Below are 23952 nucleotides of genomic sequence, written 5' to 3'. Positions count from 1 at the left end.
TTTGTATTTCCACCCACTTGAACTCATGCATAACTGAGTGACTTTTTTGGCCAATGAAATGTGAACAGAAGTGATGTGGGTCACTTCTGGGCAGAAACATATAGATCCAGTATGTGGCTCACCACATTTTTGTACCCTGCCTCTGTGACTGTGGAAGCCTGGATCAAGAAGCTGCCTCTGCCAGTCTAGGTCTAGGTCTAGGTCTAGGTCTTTCAGTAACTACCGTGACCCCATTTAGATCAGGATGGTCAGTCAGCATAAGCAAGAACTTTTGTATTGTTTTTGTTTTTTGAGATGGAGTCTCCCTCTGTCGCCCAGGCTGGGGTGCAGTGGTGCAATCTCAGCTCATGGCAACCTCCACCCCCCAGGTTCAAGTGATTCTCTGGCCTCAGCCTCCCAAGTAGCTGGGATCACAGGTATGTGCCACCACGCTTGGCTACTTTTTGTTTTTTTAGTACAGATGAGGGTTTTGCCATGTTGGCCAGACTGATCTCGAACTCCTGGCCTCAGGTGATCCTCTCGCTTTGGCCTCCCAAAGTGCTGAGATTACAGGCATGAGCCACTGCAGCTGGCCAGAACTTTTGTATTTTAAAGCTTATGCCAACTGATAGTCTTTTCTCGAGGAGCTCACCAGCTAGTGGAGAGGCAATGTGGAACCACAGTCTAGAGATGTAAAGTACTGCACATGGCCAAGTAAGTGTTCAAGGGCTTAAATAAAATATGATAATCTCCTCATCCAATCTCTCTCCTATTGCTATCTTTCAGTCTGGTAGCATTAGCCAAAGCTCTCACATGTCTTAGGTGAGCTATCTCTAAATGGGTTAGTCTGCAACACTGGAATAATATGACATAAACATTTTCTTTTGTGTATGTGAGCATACGGCTTGAAATAAACTCTAATATTTGCAGCAGAGGAAATACCTTTCTCCACATCTCATACGTGTTCATTTTCTTGTTGAACAATTTCAAAATAAGAAACTTCCATAGCTGGTAATAATATCGATAGAACAGGAAAATATAGTTTAGCTGGATATTTTTGTTTTTACTTTTTAGAAGCCATACTAATAAAGGAGTATATTAAAGGAGCTTATCGTAAGCCTATCTTCTTACATAAATTTATCTCATAGTTTTTTTTCTGCTTTCCTTCCTTCACCTCATCATAATATAGAATTATTTTCTCATTTCCCATCATAGTCATCATAATAATGTCCTACCCTGTTGGACTCTGAACTATTTTCCACTATTCATTTTTTATTAGCGTTAAATTTTAACCAGAAGATTGGGATAAAAGGCAACATAGTACCATGCAAGCATAGCCACTTTGACAACGTTTCTGAGCCAGGGGTGACCATGACCTGCTTGGAAGGATGGACATCCTGCAATGGATTCAGCCTGCTGGTTCTACTGCTGTTAGGAGTAGTTCTCAATGCGATACCTCTAATTGTCAGCTTAGTTGAGGAAGACCAATTTTCTCAAAACCCCATCTCTTGCTTTGAGTGGTGGTTCCCAGGAATTATAGGAGCAGGTCTGATGGTGAGTAATATTTATTTGACTTGATGTGAAGAAGGGCCTTCCTATTTCACCAAAATCCTAAAAGCTGTCTTCCAGTCTTGCAGTTAACTATGTCTTGGCTTATGATAATATTTGGAGCAGTAGTATGGCATTAATTTATATTGGTCATCAGTGAAGAATGGTAATTTAAATAAAGTACACTATGTGGTATAGGATAGAGAGCTGGGCAAAAAAATAAATTAATTAGTAGAAGTTGGCTGGGTTATTATCTCTCACATTTCTGTACAGGTAGGGCTGCTCTTCCAAGCTTTATGGTTAGAGTTAGGGACCTTCCAAATTAATTCCTTCAACTTTCCATTGCTCCATACCAGTCTCTAAGTATTTACAGAAAATGCAATAGGAGTGACAGGTTGCTTAATAGGGATGAGTAGAAACATTTCCATGTATGATGGCAATTACGAGGCATGAATGCTGCATTGCCTGTACCTGAAGGGAGTTGGACTAAGAGACATGGACTTAAAATCCTGGGTCTCTGGCCTCAAGGAATGTTTGACTCAGCTATTATATAGATCCTAGGACATCAAGCTTGTTGAATAGTTTGATGATTGTTACTAGGTCTACCTTTGTTGAAATCTGCAGCAGAGCAGTGCAGGATGGAACTCCTGAATATAACTGACATGAATCACCTGAGGCACTTGCAATAGTTAGATTTACGGATTTTCTCCTGAGAATTCTGGGTGCAGTAGGCCTGGGTAGGACGCATTTGTATAGGGAAAACGGCTTTCAAATATGGCAGAATACCTCAGCTATGGTTCTGCCTCCCATATACCACTGCAAGCAAATCATTTATCCTATGGTTTTGTTTCCATACGTGTAAAATGGGGATGTGGATGTTGAAGTTGATAATTCAGCATCCAAGAGGCTTGTTTTTGTTTGTTATGCCACTACGGGGTTTAGTTAGTGCCAAATAAATGAATGTGTGTGTGTGTGTGTGTGTGTGTGTGTGTGTGTGTAACACAGACAGAGAGAGAGTAAGCTGTAAGGACTGATATTATCAGTGTTTTAGAGATAATAAAACACGGAGGTGACTTTTGTTTAACTTTTTTTTTTAAGTTTTCAGTTCAGAGGTACATGTGCAGGTTTGTTACATAGGTAAACGTGTATCTTGGGGGCTTGTTGTACAGATTATTTCATCATCCAGATATTAAGCCTACTACCCATTATTTATTTTGCCTGATCCTCTCCCTCCTCCCACCCTCCACTCTCCACCCTCCAACAGGCACCAGTGCGTGTTGTTCCCTTTTATGTGCTCATGTGTTCTCATCATTTACCTCCCGCTTACAAGTGAGAACATGCGGTTTTTGGTTTTCTGTTCATGTGTTAGTTTAAGGATAATGGCCTCCAGCTCCATCCATGTCCCTGCAAAGGTCATGATCTCATTCCTTTTTTATGGCTGTGGAGGTGATTTTTAAAGAAATTCAGGACATAGTTTTCTACTTGAATCACTGATTCTGAATTATGATCAGTTACTGCTGCTGGTATTATCCCCAGATTTACAAAAACACTCTTCCTTTACCATCACAAAGAATCTGTTCCTCTGCTTTAGGTAGAAAGATCTAATTAAAGAAAAAGCTTTTGGAAAGTTTTGGGCCATTTCTTCACACTGCCATGAATGCTCTCTTCCAGGCTGAGAGACAGAAAACACATTGCAACTCAACAGCATGAAGCAACTGTACATCCGTGTGTCTGTTTTCTTCCCTGTAGAAGGCTTCTCTCTGCTTGAGTAGTAGAAGCCTCTTTTGCATTTGCTTACACCAGAAGCCAGGAGCAGCTGGCTGAGCATGACTTAACGATAGCAATTTCCATGAAGCTCCTAGAAGTTCCTGAGTTAAGACAATCCACTTAGAATAACTCATGCAGCTTTAGATATAAATTGGCTCTGCCACAAATCCCATGAGATTAAAAAAAAAATGTATTAGCATTAAAGGAGTCGGAGGTGGCGATGACACATACCTACATCTCCTGTATTCTTCATCTTAGGATGGTGGCGGGTGTGGCGGGGAGAGAAGAGAAAGAGAAAGGCAGAGACAGACAGAAGGACATAAGTGCTCATTTATTGGCCGTCTGCCAAAGGCCAGCTACTGGGTTCATGCATTACCTTGTTATCTCATTTAGTCTCTATAATAATGTGTGCATTTATTATCACTTGGATTTTATAGGCCAGCAGATAGAAAGTTAGGAATGTTAACAAGGTCACCTAACGGATGTGAAATTCCAGATTTCTCTGACGTCAAAACTCTGTTTTTCCACCAGTGCTAGTACCATAGTCCTCAACACCTGTCTCAGGGCTGCCAGAGGTGAAAGATATAATCTATAAATTAATCCATAAAGTCAAGTGACCAGGAAACTGAGTCACAGAAAGATTACAGAAACTCGTGGAACAGTTTCAGAGAATCTGAACTTCCTTGTTCTACAGCTAAGTTTACTTTATCACCCTCAGTAAGTATTATCAAAGATATCAACACCAGACTATCTCTATTATTCAGTATTATAGAAAGTCATTAAAGCATCAGACAACTCTTTGAAAAGTCCAATATGAACTTTATAGACAGAGGCTATGCCCACAAGCAAACAGGTGGGTGGTAAAAAGGACTCAGACTACAGGTATATTTTCATGATCCTCAGATAGATAGAGAATGTGGAAGAAAGTGTTTTTCAAAGGAATTTATTAATATGTCCTTTATAACATCCATGAAAATACTCACTAGTTCAAAATACTGAGCTTTCAATATACTTGTAACTACACAAAAAAGTTAATAGAGAAGAAATCACTGCCTGTGATAAGCACTTTTGTCATAGTTCTTGAAATCTTTCCAGAATTACTGTAGTGTTTCAAATTAGTATTGTTACCAAAAATGAGATTTTGCAGGAAGTAGATAATTACACAAACTACGGAATTCATTATTGATTACATCATGAAATATATTCATTTTATGGCTTCATGACTTTCTTAAAACGGAGGTGGACTTTTCATCTTCTAAAACTATGACTAAGTAAAAATGTGATGTACTTAATTATCTTTAAATGGAAAAATCAATACAAATGTTATTTGTTCGAGTATTTATAAAAAGATCTCAAAATGTTTTCTTGAAAACATATAAACAGAAAAGCCATTTTATTTTATATGAGGTTGTGAGCCTGATCTTAATCATGCTTATTCATTGAGTTCACTTATTAGATAATAGTAACTCATCAAAGTCAATTATTGAAGTCTTGATGGAGAACAAATTGTTGAAAGCTGGCCAGGCGCGGTGGCTCATGCCTGTAATCCCAGCACTTTGGGAGGCCAAGGCGGGCGGATCACGAGGTCAGGAGATCGAGACCGTCCTGGCTAACACGGTGAAACCCCGTCTCTACTAAAAATACAAAAAATTAGCCAGGCTTGGTGGTGGGCACCTGTAGTCCCAGCTACTCGGGAGGCTGCAGCAAGGGAATGGCGTGAACCCGGGAGGTGGAGCTCTCAGTAAGCTGAGATCGCGCCACTGTACTCCAGACTGGGTGACAGAGCAAGACTCTGTCTTTTCTCAAAAGAAAAAAAAATTGTTGAAAGTTAAACAGTTGAGAAGACATTATGCATGACAAACATTTGTAAAATATACTTTTGTGGGGTTTTTTTGTTTTTTTTTATCATTGTTTTTGAGACAAGGTCATGCTCTGTCACCCAAGCTAGAATGCAGTGCTGTGAGCACAACTCACTGCATCCTCAACCTCCTGGGATCAAGTGATCCTCCCACTTCAGCCTCCTAAGTAGCTGGGACTATAGGCATGCACCACTATTGCCCAGCTTATCTTAAATTTTTTTTTTGGCCAGGTGTGGTGGCTTATGCCTGTAATCCCAGCATCTTGAGAGGCTGAGGTGGGTAGATCACCTGAGGGCAGGAGTTCGAGACCAGCCTGGCCAACATGGAGAAACCCGTTTCTATCAAAAAATACAAAAATTAGCCAGGCATGGTGGTGCATGCCTGTAATCCCAGCTACTCGGGAGGCTGAGGCAGGAGAATCACTTGTACCCAGAGGCAGGAGTTGCAGAGAGCCGAGATTGTGCCACTGCACTCCAGCCTAGGTGACAGAGTGAGACTCTGTCTCAAAACTTTTTTTTTTTTTTTTTTTGTAGATAGGGTCTCACTATATTGCCCAGGTTGGGGTCAAACTCCTGGGTTCAAGCAAGCCTCCTGTCTTGGCCTCCCAAAGTGCCAGAATTACAGGCATGAGCCACCATGCCTGGCTGCAAAATATAGTTTTGATATTTGTAATGAGCTATGACTTTGTGTGTTACTTTCATGTTCAAGTTCTTAGAGGACTCCCAAAAGTCTGAATTTCATCACAGAATTTTTAATGGGCTGAAGTTTTTCCACACTTCATTTGTAAAATCATGTAACTTCTAAAACTAAATACAATTAGGGGGGTCTGTAAGAAAAAATCAACAATATTACTTTCCTTTTTAAAAACAAAAGACTAGCAAGACTTTTAATTTTACAAAAACTCAGGCATTCAAATATGCTTAGGAAATGAAGAGAAAGTGTGTTCTCATAATTACTCATTTTGGCAGGAGATTATCTGGAAAATTTATATATAATTCATACACACACACACACACACACACACACACACCATTCACAGTTTTAGTGTCTGTCTAAAGAGCCCCTCCAATTTCCGGAGCTCTGAATGGGAAAGCGGTTGAAACCACAGCGAGTTGTCAAATTACCAGTAACAGCATTACAAAGATGTGTTAATACGCCTTGAAGTCGGTGGGGTGGTGACTTATACACTGTAAGTAATTGTCCCTTTATAAAACCCCTTTGTAAGTGAATCATGAAAGGAAATATTTAGTAACTCTGAAATAAACTGATCTTCAAGAAAGTTATCAGAGTTCAGTTTGCATCAACAAGGAAAATAGAACAATTTATCCATTTAAGTTGTAATGTCAATCCACTTTTTTTTTTTTTTTTTTTAGACAGGGTCTCACTTTGTCATCTAGGCTGGAGTACACTTGCACTTTCTTTTAAAAGAATCATTAATTTTCTAAATCTGTAGCTGGCAAACTGTAAATATTCAGCCAATATTTTTGGTTTATAAACCAGCCTCTTCCACATTTTTTTTTTTTTTTTTTTTTGAGACGGAGTCTTGCTCTGTCACCAGGCTGGAGTGCAGTGGCGCGATCTCGGCTCACTGCAACCTCTGCCTCCCGCGTTCAAGCGAGTCCTGTGCCTCAGGCTCCCTGGTAGCTGGGACTACAGGCACGTGCCACCAAGCCCGGCTAATTTTTTGTATTTTAGTAGAGATGGGGTTTCACCATGTTGGCCAGGATGGTCTCGATCTCCTGATCTCGTGATCCGCCCACCTTGGCTTCCTGAAGTGCTGGGATTACAGACGTGAGCCACCGCGCCCGGCCTCTTCCACACAATTTAACTCTACTGTTGGTGCACAAAAGTAGCCATAGACAATATGTAAATACATGGATGTGACTGTGTTCCAATAAAACTTTATTTACAAGAAAGAGGTGGTGGGCCATAGTTTGCCAGTTCCCGTTCTAAATGATTTGTCCTGTAAGCTCAAAAGGCAGTACAGCTTATGTGTACAATAAAAGATGTTTAGTGCATGAATACTGATACCTATTTGGGAGCTAAAATTTCTTTTCCCTTTTCTTCTGGGCTTTCAGCTATGCGCCAAGGTGGCTAGGCAGCCATATACACATGTGGCCTCTAAATAAAGAGGGTGGTGGTGTTCAAGGCAATGTGTAAGCAAAGCTTGATAATAATACAAAGTGACATGGAGGCAGTACATCATCAGATGGAGTGAGGTTTGTTAGGAAAGCTGCCTTGTAAAGAGGCATAAACTTTAAACCTGTGCTGAAAGAATAAAGGCAGATGTGGCCTTGGATAAATGAATCAGAGTGGGAGTAATTGGAAGGACAATGAGATGGGCAAGGGTGAATGAAGGCAGCAGGGAAGATGAGAATGAACAAACTCTAGGTAGGAATAGGGGAGAATTGTAAGACTTGAGTCAGTGTGGAATAGGGATTAAGAGTCCCGGCTGAGCACAGAGGCTCACCTGTAATCTCAACGCTTTAGGAGGCCGAGGCGATCACTTGAGCCCAGGAGTTCGAGACCAGCCTGGGCAACATGGCAAAATCCCCGTCTCTACAAAAAAATGCCCCCCAGGATAAATTAAAAATAATGGGGCGTGATGGCGTGCACCTGTAGTCCCAATGACTCGGGAGGCTGAGGTGGGAAGATCGCTTGAGCCCTGGATGTTGAGGCTGCAGTGAACCATGATCACGCCACCGCACTTCAGCCTGGGCGACAGAGTGAGACCCTGTCTCAAAAAAACAAAACAAAACAAAAAACTATGTGGGCTCTGCACCCCAAATGACTAGTTTTTTTTTGTTGTTGTTGTTTGTTTTTTTGAGATAGAGTCTCGCTCTGTAGCCAGGCCGGAGTGCAGTCACGTGATCTCAGCTAACTGCACCCTCTGTCTCCCAGGTTCAAGTAATTCTGCCTCAGCCTCCTGAGTAGCTGGGGCTACAGGTGTGCACCACCTCGCCCAGCTAATTTTTGTATTTTTAGTAGAGATGGGGTTTCCTCATGTTGGCCAGGCTGGTCTCGATCTCCTGACCTCGTGATCCACCCACCTCAGCCTCCTAAAGTGCTGGGATTACAGACATGAGCCACCGCGCCCGGCCAAATGACTAGTTTTGAATCCCAACTCTTCTATCAAGAAAGTAGGACAATTTGAGTAATTTGTCCTTTCTATGCCTCAGTTTTCTCATTGGTAAAATGGGAATAATAATAGCACCTACCTCATAGGATTATTATGAGGATGGAATAAACTAAGGCGTGTAAAGCGCCTGTAACAGTGTCTGGCATTTGCCAGAGCTTGGGAAAATGTTAGAGAATGAGAGTAGAAGGAGAGAGAAAAACCACTCGAGGGCAGCTGTGCTGAGATGGCAAAAAAACCTACGCCTAAAATTTCTCAAGTGGAAGGAAATAATTACATTCCACCCTTCAATGATACAAAAACTCCTTCCAGTAAGAATTTCTAGTCATAGCTGCTGCCTAGATATACTAAAAATTGAAACCCAAGTCCTGAGAATATGGTGTTCTTTCTTACAGCTTTCCTTGGCAACGTGTATTTCCCTGAAGACAGAATGCGATCTATAGATTTCTGAGCATCAATATATAAAGTGAGATCATTACATATCATGGATATAGGAAGAGAAAGGAGAACGTGGAACCAAAAATAATTCTCAAATATAAGTTTGGGGAAACCAGCAAGATAGCCGGGATCCTGGGAAAAGAAAGGCTAGTGGGAGTGGGTGGTGACAGAATGATTTGTTCCCAACTGCCAGGCAAACAAAACCATCAATTTCTTTTCTGCAGGTTTGCCAGAATAATCCATACAATTTCTGGGAAATCGGGCCAGGCGTAATGGCTCACATCTTTAGTTTTCTTGGCAGGAGGTTTTCTTGAGGCCAGGAGTTCAGGACCAGTCTGGGCAACAGAGTGAGATCTTGCTTCTACAAAAATACTTTTAAAATTAGCCAGGTGTGGTGGTCTACACCTGTGGTCCTAGCTACTCAGGAGGCTAAGGCAGGAGGATTATTTGAGCCCAGGAGTTCAAGGCTACAGTGAGCTATGCTCGTATCACTGCACTCCGGCCTGGGTAAGAGAGTGAGACCCCTACTCTTTAAACCAACAAACAACAGAGTTTGGATGATGCAGCCAATTCTTTCAGAAACATTTATTCCAAAAATAATGTATAAATAAGTCATCCTAATCTATTTAAAATCCAGTTCTCTGCAGATGACTCAGAGTGAACTAAGAATGTAGATACAAGACTTCAAAACTCCTGTCTTGAATTTCCCTGTTCCCGCCGCCACTTTTAATCTTTCTGGTTGAAACTGGGATGACAAGGTTCACAAAACCACGGATATTGCCAAATTCCCTTTTTGTTCTTTGAGCCTTGATTTCCCACAACTGGTGGTAAACGGAAGGTGAAGATTACTATTTTTTCTTCTGATGAGAAGTTATAATACTCATCTTTCCTGTTGATGTCATTTCCAGGCCATTCCAGCAACAACAATGTCCTTGACAGCAAGAAAAAGAGCGTGCTGCAACAACAGAACTGGAGTAAGTATGGAGCAGTCGGCGTGGAAACAGAAGTGCATGAACAGTTATTGCTACCTAAGCAAAGCCACACTGAGTCACTCGCATCTACCGAATCACGGTGGGGCTCCACTGACGGAGCCACAGCCTTAGAAACATGCTATTTTTATTTATTTATTTATTTATTTAGAGACAGGGTCTTGCTCTGTTGCTGAGACTGGAGTGCAGTGGTGCGATCTCGGTTCACTGAAACTTCTGCCTCCCGGGATCAAGCGATTCTCCTGCCTCAGCCTCCTGAATAGCTGGGACTATAGGTGCACACCATCACGCCCAGCTAATTTTTGTATTTTTAGTAGAGATGGGGGTTTCAACGTGTTGGTCAGGCTGGTCTCAAACTCCTGACCTCGAGTGATCTGCCCGCCTCGGCCTCCCAAAGTGCTGGGATTACAGGTTTGAGCCACTGCGCCTGGCCTGAAACATGCTATTTAGGATGATTATATAGAAGTAGAAAAAGTGAAACGGGTTTTTTTGTCCCACAAACATTTAGAGTTGGCCTTCTGTCCCTTCCTCAGTCTTCGTGGATTGTCCTTTCCTCAATCTAAAGGTTTTCAAAGAAAGGAGATTTGTAAGTCACGCCCACCGCTGCAATCAATTTCATACTACTCAGGTGTGATATTTTTGTGGCGTATATAAAATACTCAGGGAAAATGTACTCAGTTCTCTCACGCAATGACAGACTGGTTTGCTAGGATTAGAATGACAATTGCCTTTATCCAGTTAAATTAAAGGAGCTGCCAGGTTTTTTTCCCCCAAAACATTTAATGCCTACCCACTATGTATAAAGTCGTAACGAAGTTAAAAGTAAATTAAGATTCATTAACCGGAGTGTCACTCTGCTCAGAACACTTTCAGAGATGCTGTTTCATTTAATTCTCTCAAAACCCTTAAGCGGGAAAAAATAAGATGTGTGTTTTATTGACGAAGGAACGGACGCCCAGAGAAAGTAAATAATTTGCCAGTGTAGCACACTAGTAAGTGGATTTTTATCCAAACCCACTGGAGCACCCCACAATTCACGATCTTTATACCATGAACATGGCTATTAAGCAACATAAGGACTCTCATAATTCCCTGTGGAAGGGGTAGATTGACAGCAAGCAGTCACAGTAAATCTGCTTGGCTGAGCTTGAGCTTTCAGAGCAATGGTTCTCAGATGGATGGAAACATTAGGCTGGGCACGGTGGCTCACAGCACTTTGGGAGGCTGAGGTGGGAGGATCACTTGAGGTCTGGAATTCAAGACCAGCCTGGCCAACATGGTGAAACCCCGTCTCTACTAAAAATACAAAAATTAGCTGGGCGCAGTGGCCCATGCCTGTAATCCCAGATACTCAGGAGGTTGATGCAGGAGAATCTCTTGAACCCAGGAGGCAAAGGTTTCAGTGAGCCGAGATCACATCACTGCACTTCAGCCTGGGCAACAGATGAGTAAGATTCTGTCAAAAAAAAAAAAAAAAAAAAAGACAGATGGAGATATTAGAATTATCTAAAGAGATTTAAAAAAATACCAATGCCTGGGTGGCCCCCAGAGATTCTGCATCAGTATTTTTCAAAAGCACTCAAGATAATTTGGCCAGGGGTTAGAACCACTACTTTAAAAAAACAAACCAGATATTTCTATCCATAATGGAAGATTCATATTTTTAAAAATTACCCTTTTTCTGACATTTGATATTTATCTAGGATTACAATAATTATGCTAATTAGTTCTAGTCTATTTTTGTCTGAATACATTTTAGGTATTCAATAAACACTAATTTTCAGTTTCCCTTCCCTGTCACTTTTCTTTGTAAACGATAATAATTTGGAATTTGACTTTGTATCTTTTCTATGTGGTGTTCACAACATTCTTGACATCCTGAGACATTTCTAAATTCCTGAAATCAAAAATATCAAAACACTTATATAGGCTTTTCCTATAGGTGTATCCTCTAAGAACTGGTGTTTATGTTGTATCTGGTGTCTTTGAAGCCTAGATAAGACCAAAACATGAGACAAGTGGCAAAGGCAACATCTTGGGAGGAAGGGAAAGGGTTGACCAAGGCTTGTCCCCTATTTTAACTGTTCTTTGCTTCTTCCCTTTTTCCAGTTCTTATTTTTGCTTCTGAATACAAAATGGTTTTGCTGCACCATTTAAGTGAATCCCCTTTAGGGGAAATACACATGCCTGGAATCACTTTCTAAAGCCAGGCCTTTTGTAGGGATGAGAACTCAAAGATAATATGGCTGGGTGCGGTGGCTCACGCCTGCAATCCCAGCACTTTGGGAGGCTGAGGTGGGCGGATCACTTGAGTTCAGGAGTTTGAAACCAGCCTGGCCAATATGGTGAAACCCTGTCTCTACTAAAAATACAAAAATAAAAATAAAAAAATTAGCCAGGTGTAGTGGCGGGCATCTGTAATCCCAGCTACTTGGGAGGCTGAGGCAGGAGAATTTCTTGAACCCAGGAGGCAGAGTTTACAGTGAGCCCAGATAGCGCCACTGCACTCTATCGTGGGAAACAAAGAAAGGCTCCGTCTCAAAAACAAAAAATTATATATATATATAAAAAATAGATGGCGGCCAGGCGTGGTGGCTCATGCCTGTAATCCCAGCACTTTGGGAGGCTGAGGCGGGCGGATCACAAGGTCAGGAGATGGAGACCATCCTGGTTAACAGGGTGAAACCCCATCTCTACTAAAAATACAAAAAATTAGCCGGGCGTGGTGGCGGGTGCCTGTAGTCCCAGTTACTCAGGAGGCTGAGGCAGGAGAATGGCGTGAACCCGGGAGGCGGAGCTTGCAGTGAGCCGAGATCATGCCACTGCACTCCAGCCTGGGCGACACAGCGAGACTCCGTCTCCAAAAAAAAAAAAAAAAAATAGATGGTTAAAAATAAACACCATGGCACTTCTTCATGAGTACATTTAAGTAACTGCACAAGTCACAGTAGCATGGAAGAATCAGGATTTGAAGTAAACTCCAAATCCATCATTCTGAACTTTTGGCTGGAAGAAGAATAGTGATTAAAGTGTTTCCCAGCTGTGAGAGCCTGACAAGTTTTGTCCATCTCCATGATACACAGTTTTCTCATCTATAAAATGGAAATAATAATAGTATCTACCTCTTGGGGTTATGAAAAGAATTAAATGAGATGATATATGTAGAGCACAACATCCCTCAACGCAACTCTATAGGTAGCCACCTTATTCTGCACTCATAAAAGGCAGGTCTCAAGAACACAACACACAGACCCTGTGGGAGCTGCATTATTCCAGCAAAGAAAAAGAAAAAGCTTTCCCTCACTTCATTTCTGCTGATTTTGAAATAATCATCAGTGACTAACAACTTCACTGAAACAATACAAAAGTTTCCTTCTTTTTTTTTCTTTTAGAGATGGGCTCTCACTACGTTGCCCAGGCTAGTCTCGAACTCCTGGGCTCAAGCAATCTACCCTCCTTGGCCTCCCAAAGTGCTGGGACTACAGGCATGAGCCACTGTGCCTGGCCTAAGAGCTTATTTTTGGAAAAACAAACACGAACTTTCATTCAGTTTCCTATGCCAAATTCCATGCCTTCTTCTGCTCTCATGACTGACTCACGAAATAAAGATGTGTACAATCTTTCTAACACAGTGGCTCTCAACCGGCGGGTTATTTTACCCACCCACCTCCACCCCAAGAGGATATTTGGCAATGTCTGGAGACATTTTTGGTTGTCAGAACCGGGCTGGAGGTGGCAAGGCGTCGGGGGGTGATATTGGCATCTAGTGGGTAGAGATGAGGGATGCTGCTAAATATCCTACACTGCACAGGAAACGCCCCACAGCAAGTGTGCAAATGCCATTGGTGCTGAGGTTGGGAAGTCCTGTTCTAACTCTATGCTGTTGACTGATCACTGTGGGATGCTGGCCACTGGCCACTTAAAGCATCAGGGCCAAACGCTTGCGAGCCAAGAGACCAGACATGAAGATAAACGTAGTTAAGATCCAGGCAAGATTCTATGAAGTAGGAAGTACATAAAACAGGGAGGAACTAGATCTCAGTGGTCAGAAGAAACAGATGAGGCTCAGGAATATGAAAGTTGAGATTTTCCAGAGACAGTGACAAGCCAAACCATCTTTTTTTTTTTTTTTTTTTTTTGACAGAGTCTTGCTCTGTCACCCAGGAGGAGTGCAATGGCACGATCTCGGATGACTGCCTCCCGGGTTCAAGCGATTCTCCTGCCTTAGCCTCCCAAGTAGCTGGGATCACAGGCATCCACCACCAAGCCCGGCTAATTTTTTGTATTTTTAGTAGAGAGGGGGTTTCGCCATGTTGGCCAGGCTGGTCTTGAACTCCTGACCTCAGGTGATCCACCCACCTTGGCTTCCCAAAATGCTGAGATTACAGGTGTGAGCCACCATGCCCAGCCCCAACCATCTTTTATTGAGTGTAATCAAATAGCAGAGACTGCCCTCTGCCTTTTTGTATCATTCACACCTAATAAACTGTGATCTTAAGATCCAGGATTTTAGGGCGACTGGATTTTAAAAAGACTGTATATGCTCCTGAAGCTTGAAACAGATCAAGAACATGTCATAACATGTGCAAATGGCTCTATTTTATTTTTCAGATGTTTCTTTCATCACTTTTCAGTGTGATCACAGTCATTGGTGCTCTGTATTGCATGCTGGTATCCATCCAGGCTCTCTTAAAAGGTCCTCTCATGTGTAATTCTCCAGGCAACAGTAATGCCAATTGTGAATTTTCATTGAAAAACATCAGGTAAGTAACTTGATTTTCACAGGCTTACCGTCTCACACAGTTGAACTAGTTTGATTAGATTAATGCAGTACTGAAACAATGCCATGTTTTTATTTGATGCAACTGCCAGGACAAACAGATTCTCAGGAATTTTAGTACATTAATGCCAGTTAGCACAACTCCACATCAAAATGGAGGAATCATTAGATTTACAATGCTCTAAAAGGACTTTTAGATATTGTCTAAAAGGACTAGTTGATCTCAAATGGCTTATGCTTGTCTTTCAAAAATCTACAGTGACATACATGTATGTATATTAAAAAATTATGCAAATATACACCAGAAACTTAACTTTCATCCTTGGAGAATGGAAATAGGGGATTCCCTTTATGAGAGTGAAGAGAACATTTACTTTCTACACTTCTGAACTAATTAAATTTGTCAACCATGAGCAAATATTACATTTACAATTTTAAAAATTTAATAAAAACACAATAAAATGCAGAGCCTTGCCTGTAGGCTTAAATGGAAGAGCAACCAATGGATTCATACAGATATGCTATAAATATACTGTATGCATGGGAATGAATCCAAATTTTAAGTCATGTAATAACAAATAATACTGGAGAGTTACATGTACTTAATAAGTGGCTCATTTTAGTCTTTTAAGTACATCATTCTGTGACTGAATCTAGACACAATTTGTAAAAACTGGAAGAAAAAAACTATCTAATCCATTACCTCTCTGTATAGCCTGCTCAGTTTAGCAAATAACCAGAATTTACTTTTGTAGTTACATACAAAAAATTGTTTTTTCTCCTTTTCCCTTACCTTGCTACATTAAAAAAGAAAGTCCCTCAAATTTTGTGTAGCATATTTGTTTTGAACCAAAACCCAAGGAAGGCCAGGCACAGCGGCTCACGCCTGTAATCCCAGCACTTTGGGAGACCAAGGCAGGTGGATCGCTTGAGGTCAGGAGTTTGAGATCAGCCTGGTCAACATGGTGAAACTGCATCACTACTGAAAATACAAAAATGAGCCAGGCGTGGTGGCACGCGCCTCTAGTCCCAGCTACTCAGGAGGCTGAGGCGGGAGAATTGCTGGAACCCAGGAGGCGGAGGTTGCAGTGAGCCAAGATCAAGCCACTGCACTCCAGTCTGGGTGACAGAGTGAGACTGTGTCTCAAAAACAAAGCCAAGGAAAGTCTCCTTACTAATAGACTTGAAGTAAAGGGTTAAAAATTTCTACCACAGATGCTATGCACATTAAATCCCCAGGGAATGACAACAGCCCACAATGTACCAGGCACCAGGCTACGCTCTGCAGACAACAGCACTCAGATATTCTCAGCCTAGTTGCGGAGATGGGCTAGGCTAGCAAAGTTACAAGAGAGTGATCCTTGGCTTGCTACACATTTCACAAAACACTCATATTCCATGTGCTGAAAATACTTTTGTTTTCCCAGGTTGAATGTCAGTTGCTGATATCCAGCAATGCAAACTCCCTAAGAACATTCCATTTTACTCTACAGTAAACAAACAAAAAATCATCTTGAGATAGATGTATTAGGGCTAAAAGCTTCTCATTTTCCACAGCCCCGTTAAGAACAGGCACATCACTTTAATCAGACATATTTAATCAGTAAAAACTGTACATCTGGTTGAAGAACGGACGCCACGCTGCAGTTCTGCACTAAGAACTGAGCTCATTTAATGGGGGTGGAGGGGGGGGGGTAGGGGAGGCTCCTTAGTTTTTATATCTAGCAAGTAGAAGAGTATCTGAATAAATAAAATAAATAGGTTGAACCACGAAAAACTGTTGACATTCAACTATTTCTGAAATCCCCAAACAGCAGTTTCATACCGTTCAACCTAAGAGAAGATGTACCATAGAGATGCTTGTTAAATGATGGGCTATATAAGTAATAAAAGTTTTGTAACTAGTAGAGTATATGGACACATGCTCAGAAACCCTGATCTCTGTCATTTCTGGGCACAATATTTCAAAAGTACATTCTGTTTCACTCATTCTTTTATGTGCACAATGCTACATTCCTTTGGTCAGGGATATTTCTGAATATCTGATTTTTATCTTTTGCTTTTCAGTGACATTCATCCAGAATCCTTCAACTTGCAGTGGTTTTTCAATGACTCTTGTGCACCTCCTACTGGTTTCAATAAACCCACCAGTAACGACACCCTGGCGAGTGGCTGGAGAGCATCTAGTTTCCACTTCGATTCTGAAGAAAACAAACATAGGCTTATCCACTTCTCAGTATTTTTAGGTCTATTGCTTGTTGGAATTCTGGAGGTCCTGTTTGGGCTCAGTCAGATAGTCATCGGTTTCCTTGGCTGTCTGTGTGGAGTCTCTAAGCGAAGAAGTCAAATTGTGTAGTTTAATGGGAATAAAATGTAAGTATCAGTAGTTTGAATTAATTTGAGAAGTACACTTGTTTTCAAAATCATCTTTGAGATGATTTAAAAAATCAACCCTTCACGTAGAAAGCACGTTGTAAATGCATTAACACTCTCATATCAGTGGTTGATTTGGGAAAGGTGGAGAGAATTTTCAATTAGTTTTGTATTGTACTATTCAAATTTTTTACCTCTTCATTGTGTGTAGAGAAAGGAGAAGGGAAGGAGGATGAGAAGGAACGGAAGTCATCCTGAAAATAGAAGTACAGGACTTTTTTTTTTTTTTTTTTGAGACAGGGTCTCAAAAAAGGCTGGAGTACAGTAGTACAGTGGTGCTATCTCAGCTTACTGCAGCCTCAACCTCCTGGGCTCAGGTGATTCTCCCATCTCAGCCTCCCTAGTAGCTGGGACTACAGGTGCGTGCCACTATGCCAAGCTAATTTTTGTATTTTTAGTAGAGATGGGGTTTTTCCATATTGCCCAGGCTGGTCTCGAACTCATGGACTCAAGTGATCTGCCTGCCTCAGCCTCCTAAAGTGCTGCGATTATAGGCATGAGCCATCGCACCCAAAGTACAGGACCTTTTTATTGTATTTCTTTAAAGAATAAATATATAACCTGAATGCAATCAAGTCTTTAGATCTAATTCTCAGCTTGCAGGGAACACTAGGACAAATCCAAAAAGTGGGTGAGTGGGCACAGAATGGCCCCATTTTCAACAGGAAAATGTTATAAAAGAAAAATATTTTTGATGGAACTGTTCTAGATTAAGAGAATAGAGTCATGTTTCAGCTAAACACATGTAAACTTTGTCAGAGATAATTGGGAGGAGTATGTAGAAGAATTGGATTATTGTTAATTTTGGTAGGTCTGATAATGGTTTTATAGTATAAAGGCTGAGTACCCCTTATCCAAAATGATTAAGATCAGAAGTGTTTTGTCTTTCACATTTTTTTGGATTTTGGAATTTTGCCTATAATAATGAGACATCTTGGGGATGGGATGCAAGTCTAACCACAAAATTCATTTATGTCTCATACACACTTTGAACACCTGGCCTGAAGGTAATTTCACACAATATTTTAAATAACTTTGTGCATGAAACACAATTTTGATGCATTTTGACTGCAACTCATCACATGAGGTCAGATATGGAATTTTCCACTTGTGGTGTTGTTAGTGGCTCAAAAAGTTTTGGATCTCGGAGCATTCTGGATTTTGAATTTTTGGATTAGTGATGCTCAACCTGTATACAGAAATGTCCTCATTTTTAAAAAAAGAAATGCATATTTATATGTTTTAAAAATACTTCAACCAAAAGCAATGGGAAGATGTTTACTGTTATATTTAGGTGATAGGTACATGGCAATTCATTATACCCTCCTATTTTCCTATGTTTACATTATTCATTAATTAAAAAACAATACCTAGAAAAACCCAAGTCTTTCAAAAGCTATTTTCTATATGTGCCAATCTTTAAAAGACAGGATAACAAGTGTATTTATCACATTAAAATGTTGTAAAACAGCAAAGCTAAAAATCTAAAATTTTCTGAATGTTATTTCTATATTTCAATTGTTTATGTTCATTGGGCTTAAGGTTCCAGAAATAATTTGCAGTACCTACATTATAGCTGCCTAAATAAATTTAGTAACATCAAGAGCTTATAAGCCTTTTTTCTGAACATTTACTATATAAAAACATTCTTCCTACACCCCTACAAATACTTACTTGTCCTTAAGGCCTAGCTTAAGTATCTCCTACTTGAGGAAGCCTTCCCAGTGCTCATGATCCAATAAACCAAGTCAGCACTTACCCAAGCCTCTATTATCATTCCTGTCATAATGTAACATACATGTGTTTGTACGTCCATCACTATAGTATTCAGGAGCACAGGAACCACGTTCATCAGCCCTCACCTCTTCAGGTCCTTAGCAAGGCCTCTCATTTCCCCACCTCCAGCCCCATTCCTACCCCCACCTGCCTTATCTCTGGCAGCACTCTTTATCCTTGACTTCAGCACAAATACCACTTTTTCTGAGAGGCTATTCCTAAACGTCTAATGAAAACTAGGTTTCCCTTTACTCTTTTACCATGCTTTCATTTACAGCATTTATCACAATGATGATTGCATTTTCCTTTGTGCTTGCTTCTTAAATTTCACTGTCCCCCATTAGACTATAAGCTCCAGGGGTACAGGAACATGTTTATTCCCTTCTGGTATAAAGAGTACTTAGTACAGTGCCTGGTACAAAGCAGAAACATTGCATTTAGTTGAATGAATTAATGAATCCTATCTTCAGTACTCAGCTTTTAGCGAAGACTCGATACTTACTCAATGAACTGTCAAACTGCTAATGGTCATGTAATTAAAACAAAAATAAGACAGCTCACTGTACTCTAGTGAACAAGGGTCAGCAATGGTGCTTACAAATTTTCTCATCACCCCCCAAAATATTTATGCCATGTACTTTCCTCAAAATGTGACTTCATTAATTCAGCCAGTGACCAGAGTATCCTTACATCAATGAGTAAATATAAAAACTTTATTGGAATAGCATGTTAGCAGCAGTGAACAGGGCATGGCACAGAAGGTTTCCAAAACAAGTTTAGCATGAAGGATGCCATATGCTGTTGCCAACAACTAGAACATGGTGACTAAAGACACAGTTCTGAATGTCCAGCACAACCTCTGGCCTGCAACTATGTTCAGTGATGATGATAAACAAGGTGGTGACTTGGAAGGAATCCCTATGTCAAGTGAGAAAAAAAAATGATGTCTGACCTCCTTATATATGTAAAAAATATACCTTCAGAGTCCGTCAGTAAGCTGGAAGAAGTGGATGTTGAAGTTTTTAACATCGATGATGGGTCTCCAGTTGTTCATCAACCCATGGTGAAATAGCTGAACGGTTCTGAATCAAAGGTGATCCTAATAGTGAAGACATTAACATTGCAGAATAAGTGCCTACAGATTATATGGTGAAAATACGTGATGGGCTTCTTGAAGGACTAGAGCAGTGTGTATTCAAAACAGAACAAGAAATCACGTCAGTTTATAAAAGCAAAGAGAGGTTTCTCAGACAAAAACATTGTTCATGAGGTAGATGACTCTGGAAGAAATATTTTAAAAAGCCACTGAGAAGAATGCCTCGTCTCCACAGGATCCACTTCCTAGCCTCTCAACTGCTTCTCATGTTTCTTCTCACTGAAAAAAATAGTGTCCAGTAATCTTTACTCCAACAGTACCGCCAGTGGGGACAGGAAACTTGCTGCGGCTGTTCTTGGTTGTGGCTGTTGTCCAACAGCTGGTGCAGGTATCTGGTGATGCCCCTGTGCTGCTTAGTTACTTGAACGCAGTTTTTTCACTGTATTAATAGTGTGTCATTTTTTAATGTTCAGTATTTATGTGTGAAAAAGTGTTAAGAAAAAATGACTGTTTATTGGCAGCATATACACTCAGAGTCAGGAATGATAGTGATGGCAAAAAACCCGACTGTCCACATGCGTGGCTGAGATATCACTATGACATCTTTGCTTTTTGCTTTCTGATGGCTCGGCATACACAAACTTTGTTTCATACACAAAATTTGAAATATTGTATAAAATTATCTTTAGGTTATGTGTAGAGGGTATGTATGAAATATAAATGAATTTCATGTTTAGACTTGGGTCCCATCCTCAAGATATCTCATTATGTGTATGTAAATACTTGAAAATCTGAAAAACTCTGAAATTCAAAATACTTCTGGTCCAAAGAATTTTGGATAAGGGCTGGGCAATCACTATAGTTAAGGAGCTGGAAACACACATTCATGCAGGAAGGAAGGAAAAAGGAAAGCTCTCTTGAAGATATACTACTTCCGTGATGTCATCCCTCAAAGTGTAAACAACCTGCACACACTTCAACCGTAATTACTAGAAGTGGGGAGAGGGGGGCACTTTCAGTAGTGCAACAATAATATATTTGCTATACTTACTTGTATGATACGACTTTGGCTCCTGACTGTATCCATTTCTCCCTCTATCATCTGCACCTGGAATATTTTCTTGTTCTTTCTCTGCTTGTTGAAAGGCTCAGCTCAAATATCTGGTTATACTAACCAGGAACTAATTTGTTCTTCTCAACTCCAAAATATATTTCAACAGTAATTAACAATTTTTAGGGGAAGTACACAGGTGTTTAATAGAGATCCTAACTTTGGAGTTAGAGAGATTCAAGCTTTTCTACTTCTAGATATGTGACAAGGTCAGGTAAGGCAGGTTTCTTGGTTGTCCCCTTTTGCACTGTAAACAGTTTTCATTCACCGTCTGTTGGGGTCTTAGCTTCATTCACGAGTCTCCTGTTACAGCTGGTGCCTGCCTGAGGTAGGGAAGTCGATCTTCTACCCCTTGCACAATCATTAAGGGAGAAAGCTCCAAGTGTCCATTCTTTGGTAAGAATCATGAGGGAAAAAAAGGGCTTCCACACTTCTCTCTCAGTATTCCTGCTTTTATTTCATTTTTTGACCTTTGTGGAATCCTTTTCATGTCTGTTTATCAAAAGATACTAACCTTATCCATCATTTTTCTTCATTTTTGTGATTTCAATTTGGAGGATAACCACAGAAATTACCTTCTGGTATACATAAATCTAGAATTAATATAGTTGCATCATTACCAAAAGTCAGAAAACTTCTAAGTACAGAGAAGAATCTTTATCTTGATATTATTTTAGAGGGATAAGAAGCAAGAACGGAAATGCTAAATCTAACTCTATCCAAGGAATTTCCTCAACTGCCTTTCCCCAAACTCCCTGCCTTGGAAGAAAGATACCAAAGATGTGTGGAGAATGTTGCACCTAACTGAATTCTACCCATTTCTGAACCAAAAATGGGGAAATATAAGTTTTGAGAGCTAAAACTGTCTAGCACTTGGCTTCACTTGGTTTAATTCTTTTGAGATTTACTTTTAAATTTTTAGTTTTTTTTTGAGACGGAGTTTGGCTCTGTCACTCAGGCTGGAGTGCAGTGGCATGATCTCAGCTTACTGCAACCTCTGCCTTCTGGGTTCAAGTGATTCTTCTGCCTCAGCCTCCTGAGTAGCTGGGATTACAGCTATTGCCATCATGCCTGCCACCACACCTGGCTAATTTTTGTATTTTTGGTAGAGATGGGGTTTCATTGTATTCGCCAGGCTGGTCTCGAACTCCTGACTTCAAGTGATCCACCCGCCTAGGCCTCCCAAAGTGTTAGGATTACGGGCGTGAGCCACCACACCCAGCCTTGAGATTTAAATTCACCTATATATAATTAGCAAATAAATACTGCCATGAAAAAAGTATATACAACTCTGGCTGGGCGCAGTGGCTGTAATCCCAGCACTTTGGGAGGCTGAGGCAGGCAGACCACCTGAGGTCAGGAGTTCGAGACCAGCCTGGCCAACATGGCGAAACCCTGTATCTACTAAAAATACAAAAATTAGTTGGGTGTGGTGGCCAGCGCCTGTAATCCCAGCTACTCTGGAGGCTGAGGCAGAAGGATCACTTGAACCTGGGAGGTGGAGGTTGCAGTGAGCCGAGATCATGCCACGGGACTCCAGCATCAGCAACAGAGCGAGACTCTGTCTCAAAAAAAAAAAGTATACACAACTCAAGGTATTTAAACCTGAACCACTTTATAGATATTATAAATTAGAAAACCACCTACAATGCAACCAACAGCCACCACCACCAGGATGAAGGTCTGAAAGGAAGCACAGCAGGTTCTTGCTACCTACCAGGTCATTAATTGTATTACTTGCTCCTGAGACGGGAAGACTTATAAGGTAATATGATACAAAATGTAGCTGATTGCACAAATGATGAAATAAAATCCTTCAACAGACAAATACTTCTTTGGTTGACAGTTTATTAAATACACTACATTTGTACCTTATTCTGTAGTTTTTTAAATTGTTCACACATGAACTGAGTAAAAACGTACTTTATAGAAAACCAAGTGCAAAACTAAAATGAAAGAATGCACATACCGCACACATATGAAACTGCTGCAATGTCAGAAATTAATCTGTACAAGTACCTAATGAAGAAGGTTATGAAATATTAGGTGATTCGAGTTTCTTAAATCTGGCACCAGACCATGACTTTGAAAGTGTTAATGTTGAAGTGTCGATGCAAAAATGTCTATTAACAAAACTGCTTAACACTGTTTGAGAAACAGGACAAAATAATTGTTTTTCTTTCACAGACACTTTTCTGAATCAATTCTCTACACTCTCTCCCATTCAGAATCAGTTGGGTGGACTGATGAGGCAAAAAATAAATTCCTTTTAAAAAACAAAACTGGAGCCTATTTACAAAACATGCAAAGGGAGAATTTTAAGCAGGTGTTACTGCAGAACTGCTCAGACGTGAATACAGCTGAGTGACAGAATATACCTTTACTTCTACAAATATAGGTCCTTCCTCCAGACTTTCTGGAAGAAATACATTTTCAGGGTGTGGACTATAAAATGGCATACAATGCAGAGACAGAAACAAAGAAGTTTGCAAATCTTTTATATTTCCAGCTGTTCAGACAATATTTTTGAGGGCTGATGTTACCTCTAGCGGCGAAACCAGAGCCAGCTATTAAGCAGCCAGAAAGCTACAGTAATTGAATACATGACCATTTCTCTTTTAGCACGTTCTTTGTTCTCCTCTTCCAGAAGTTGTAGACGTCTATTTAGTTTGATTATCTAAGTGAAAAACAAACACACAAAAAATATAATATAGAGGCTTTAATGAATAGGGCAATCAGATTCTTATAAAGTAAGTAGTATAATAATTTGTCAACAAAAGTATTATTACAAACATGGAAAGTTTCATTTGGAGCAAAATAAACACAACTACACATAGAAAAACATGTCATTCATGACAGCTTAAATTCACTTAAACATCCTTTCCCTTTCCCTTCTTCAGATTTCTGAGTTAGGAAGGGTATATTTCCTTCCTAACTTGATTACACAGTGAGGTGAGGAAGCGGTTACCTACTGTTATTCTGGCAGAAAAGACTCAGTATACATTTTGGCAGGCTTACCACAGCAGAAAGAATACGGGAC

General features: G+C 40.5%; 2 protein-coding genes across 11 annotated transcripts in view; one reads left to right on the top strand and one right to left on the bottom strand.

Annotated features, from left to right (window-relative positions):
* Nucleotides 1–1350: 1350 nt before the first annotated feature.
* On the top strand, nt 1351–23194 carry TM4SF20 (transmembrane 4 L six family member 20). Its single transcript, XM_003821830.5, has 4 exons — nt 1351–1533; nt 9636–9701; nt 14328–14479; nt 16564–23194. Exons 1-4 carry the CDS (start codon nt 1351–1353, stop codon nt 16850–16852), a joined length of 690 nt encoding a protein of 229 aa, XP_003821878.1. The 3' UTR covers nt 16853–23194.
* The window catches only part of MFF (mitochondrial fission factor), a 32235-nt gene continuing 31023 nt past the window's right edge, over nt 22741–23952 (bottom strand). For all 10 annotated transcript variants that reach the window (XM_008975282.4, XM_008975278.4, XM_003821832.4 and 7 more), the window contains one exon: nt 22741–23589. In XM_008975282.4, coding sequence (XP_008973530.1) covers nt 23458–23589 — 132 coding nt within the window. In that variant the 3' untranslated portion in view covers nt 22741–23457. The remainder of the gene's footprint in view (nt 23590–23952) is intronic.

Source organism: Pan paniscus, chromosome 13 (genome assembly GCF_029289425.2).
Source record: "Pan paniscus chromosome 13, NHGRI_mPanPan1-v2.0_pri, whole genome shotgun sequence".
NCBI classification, from domain to species: Eukaryota; Metazoa; Chordata; class Mammalia; order Primates; family Hominidae; genus Pan; species Pan paniscus.
This window is presented reverse-complemented; position numbering and strand designations above follow the sequence as displayed.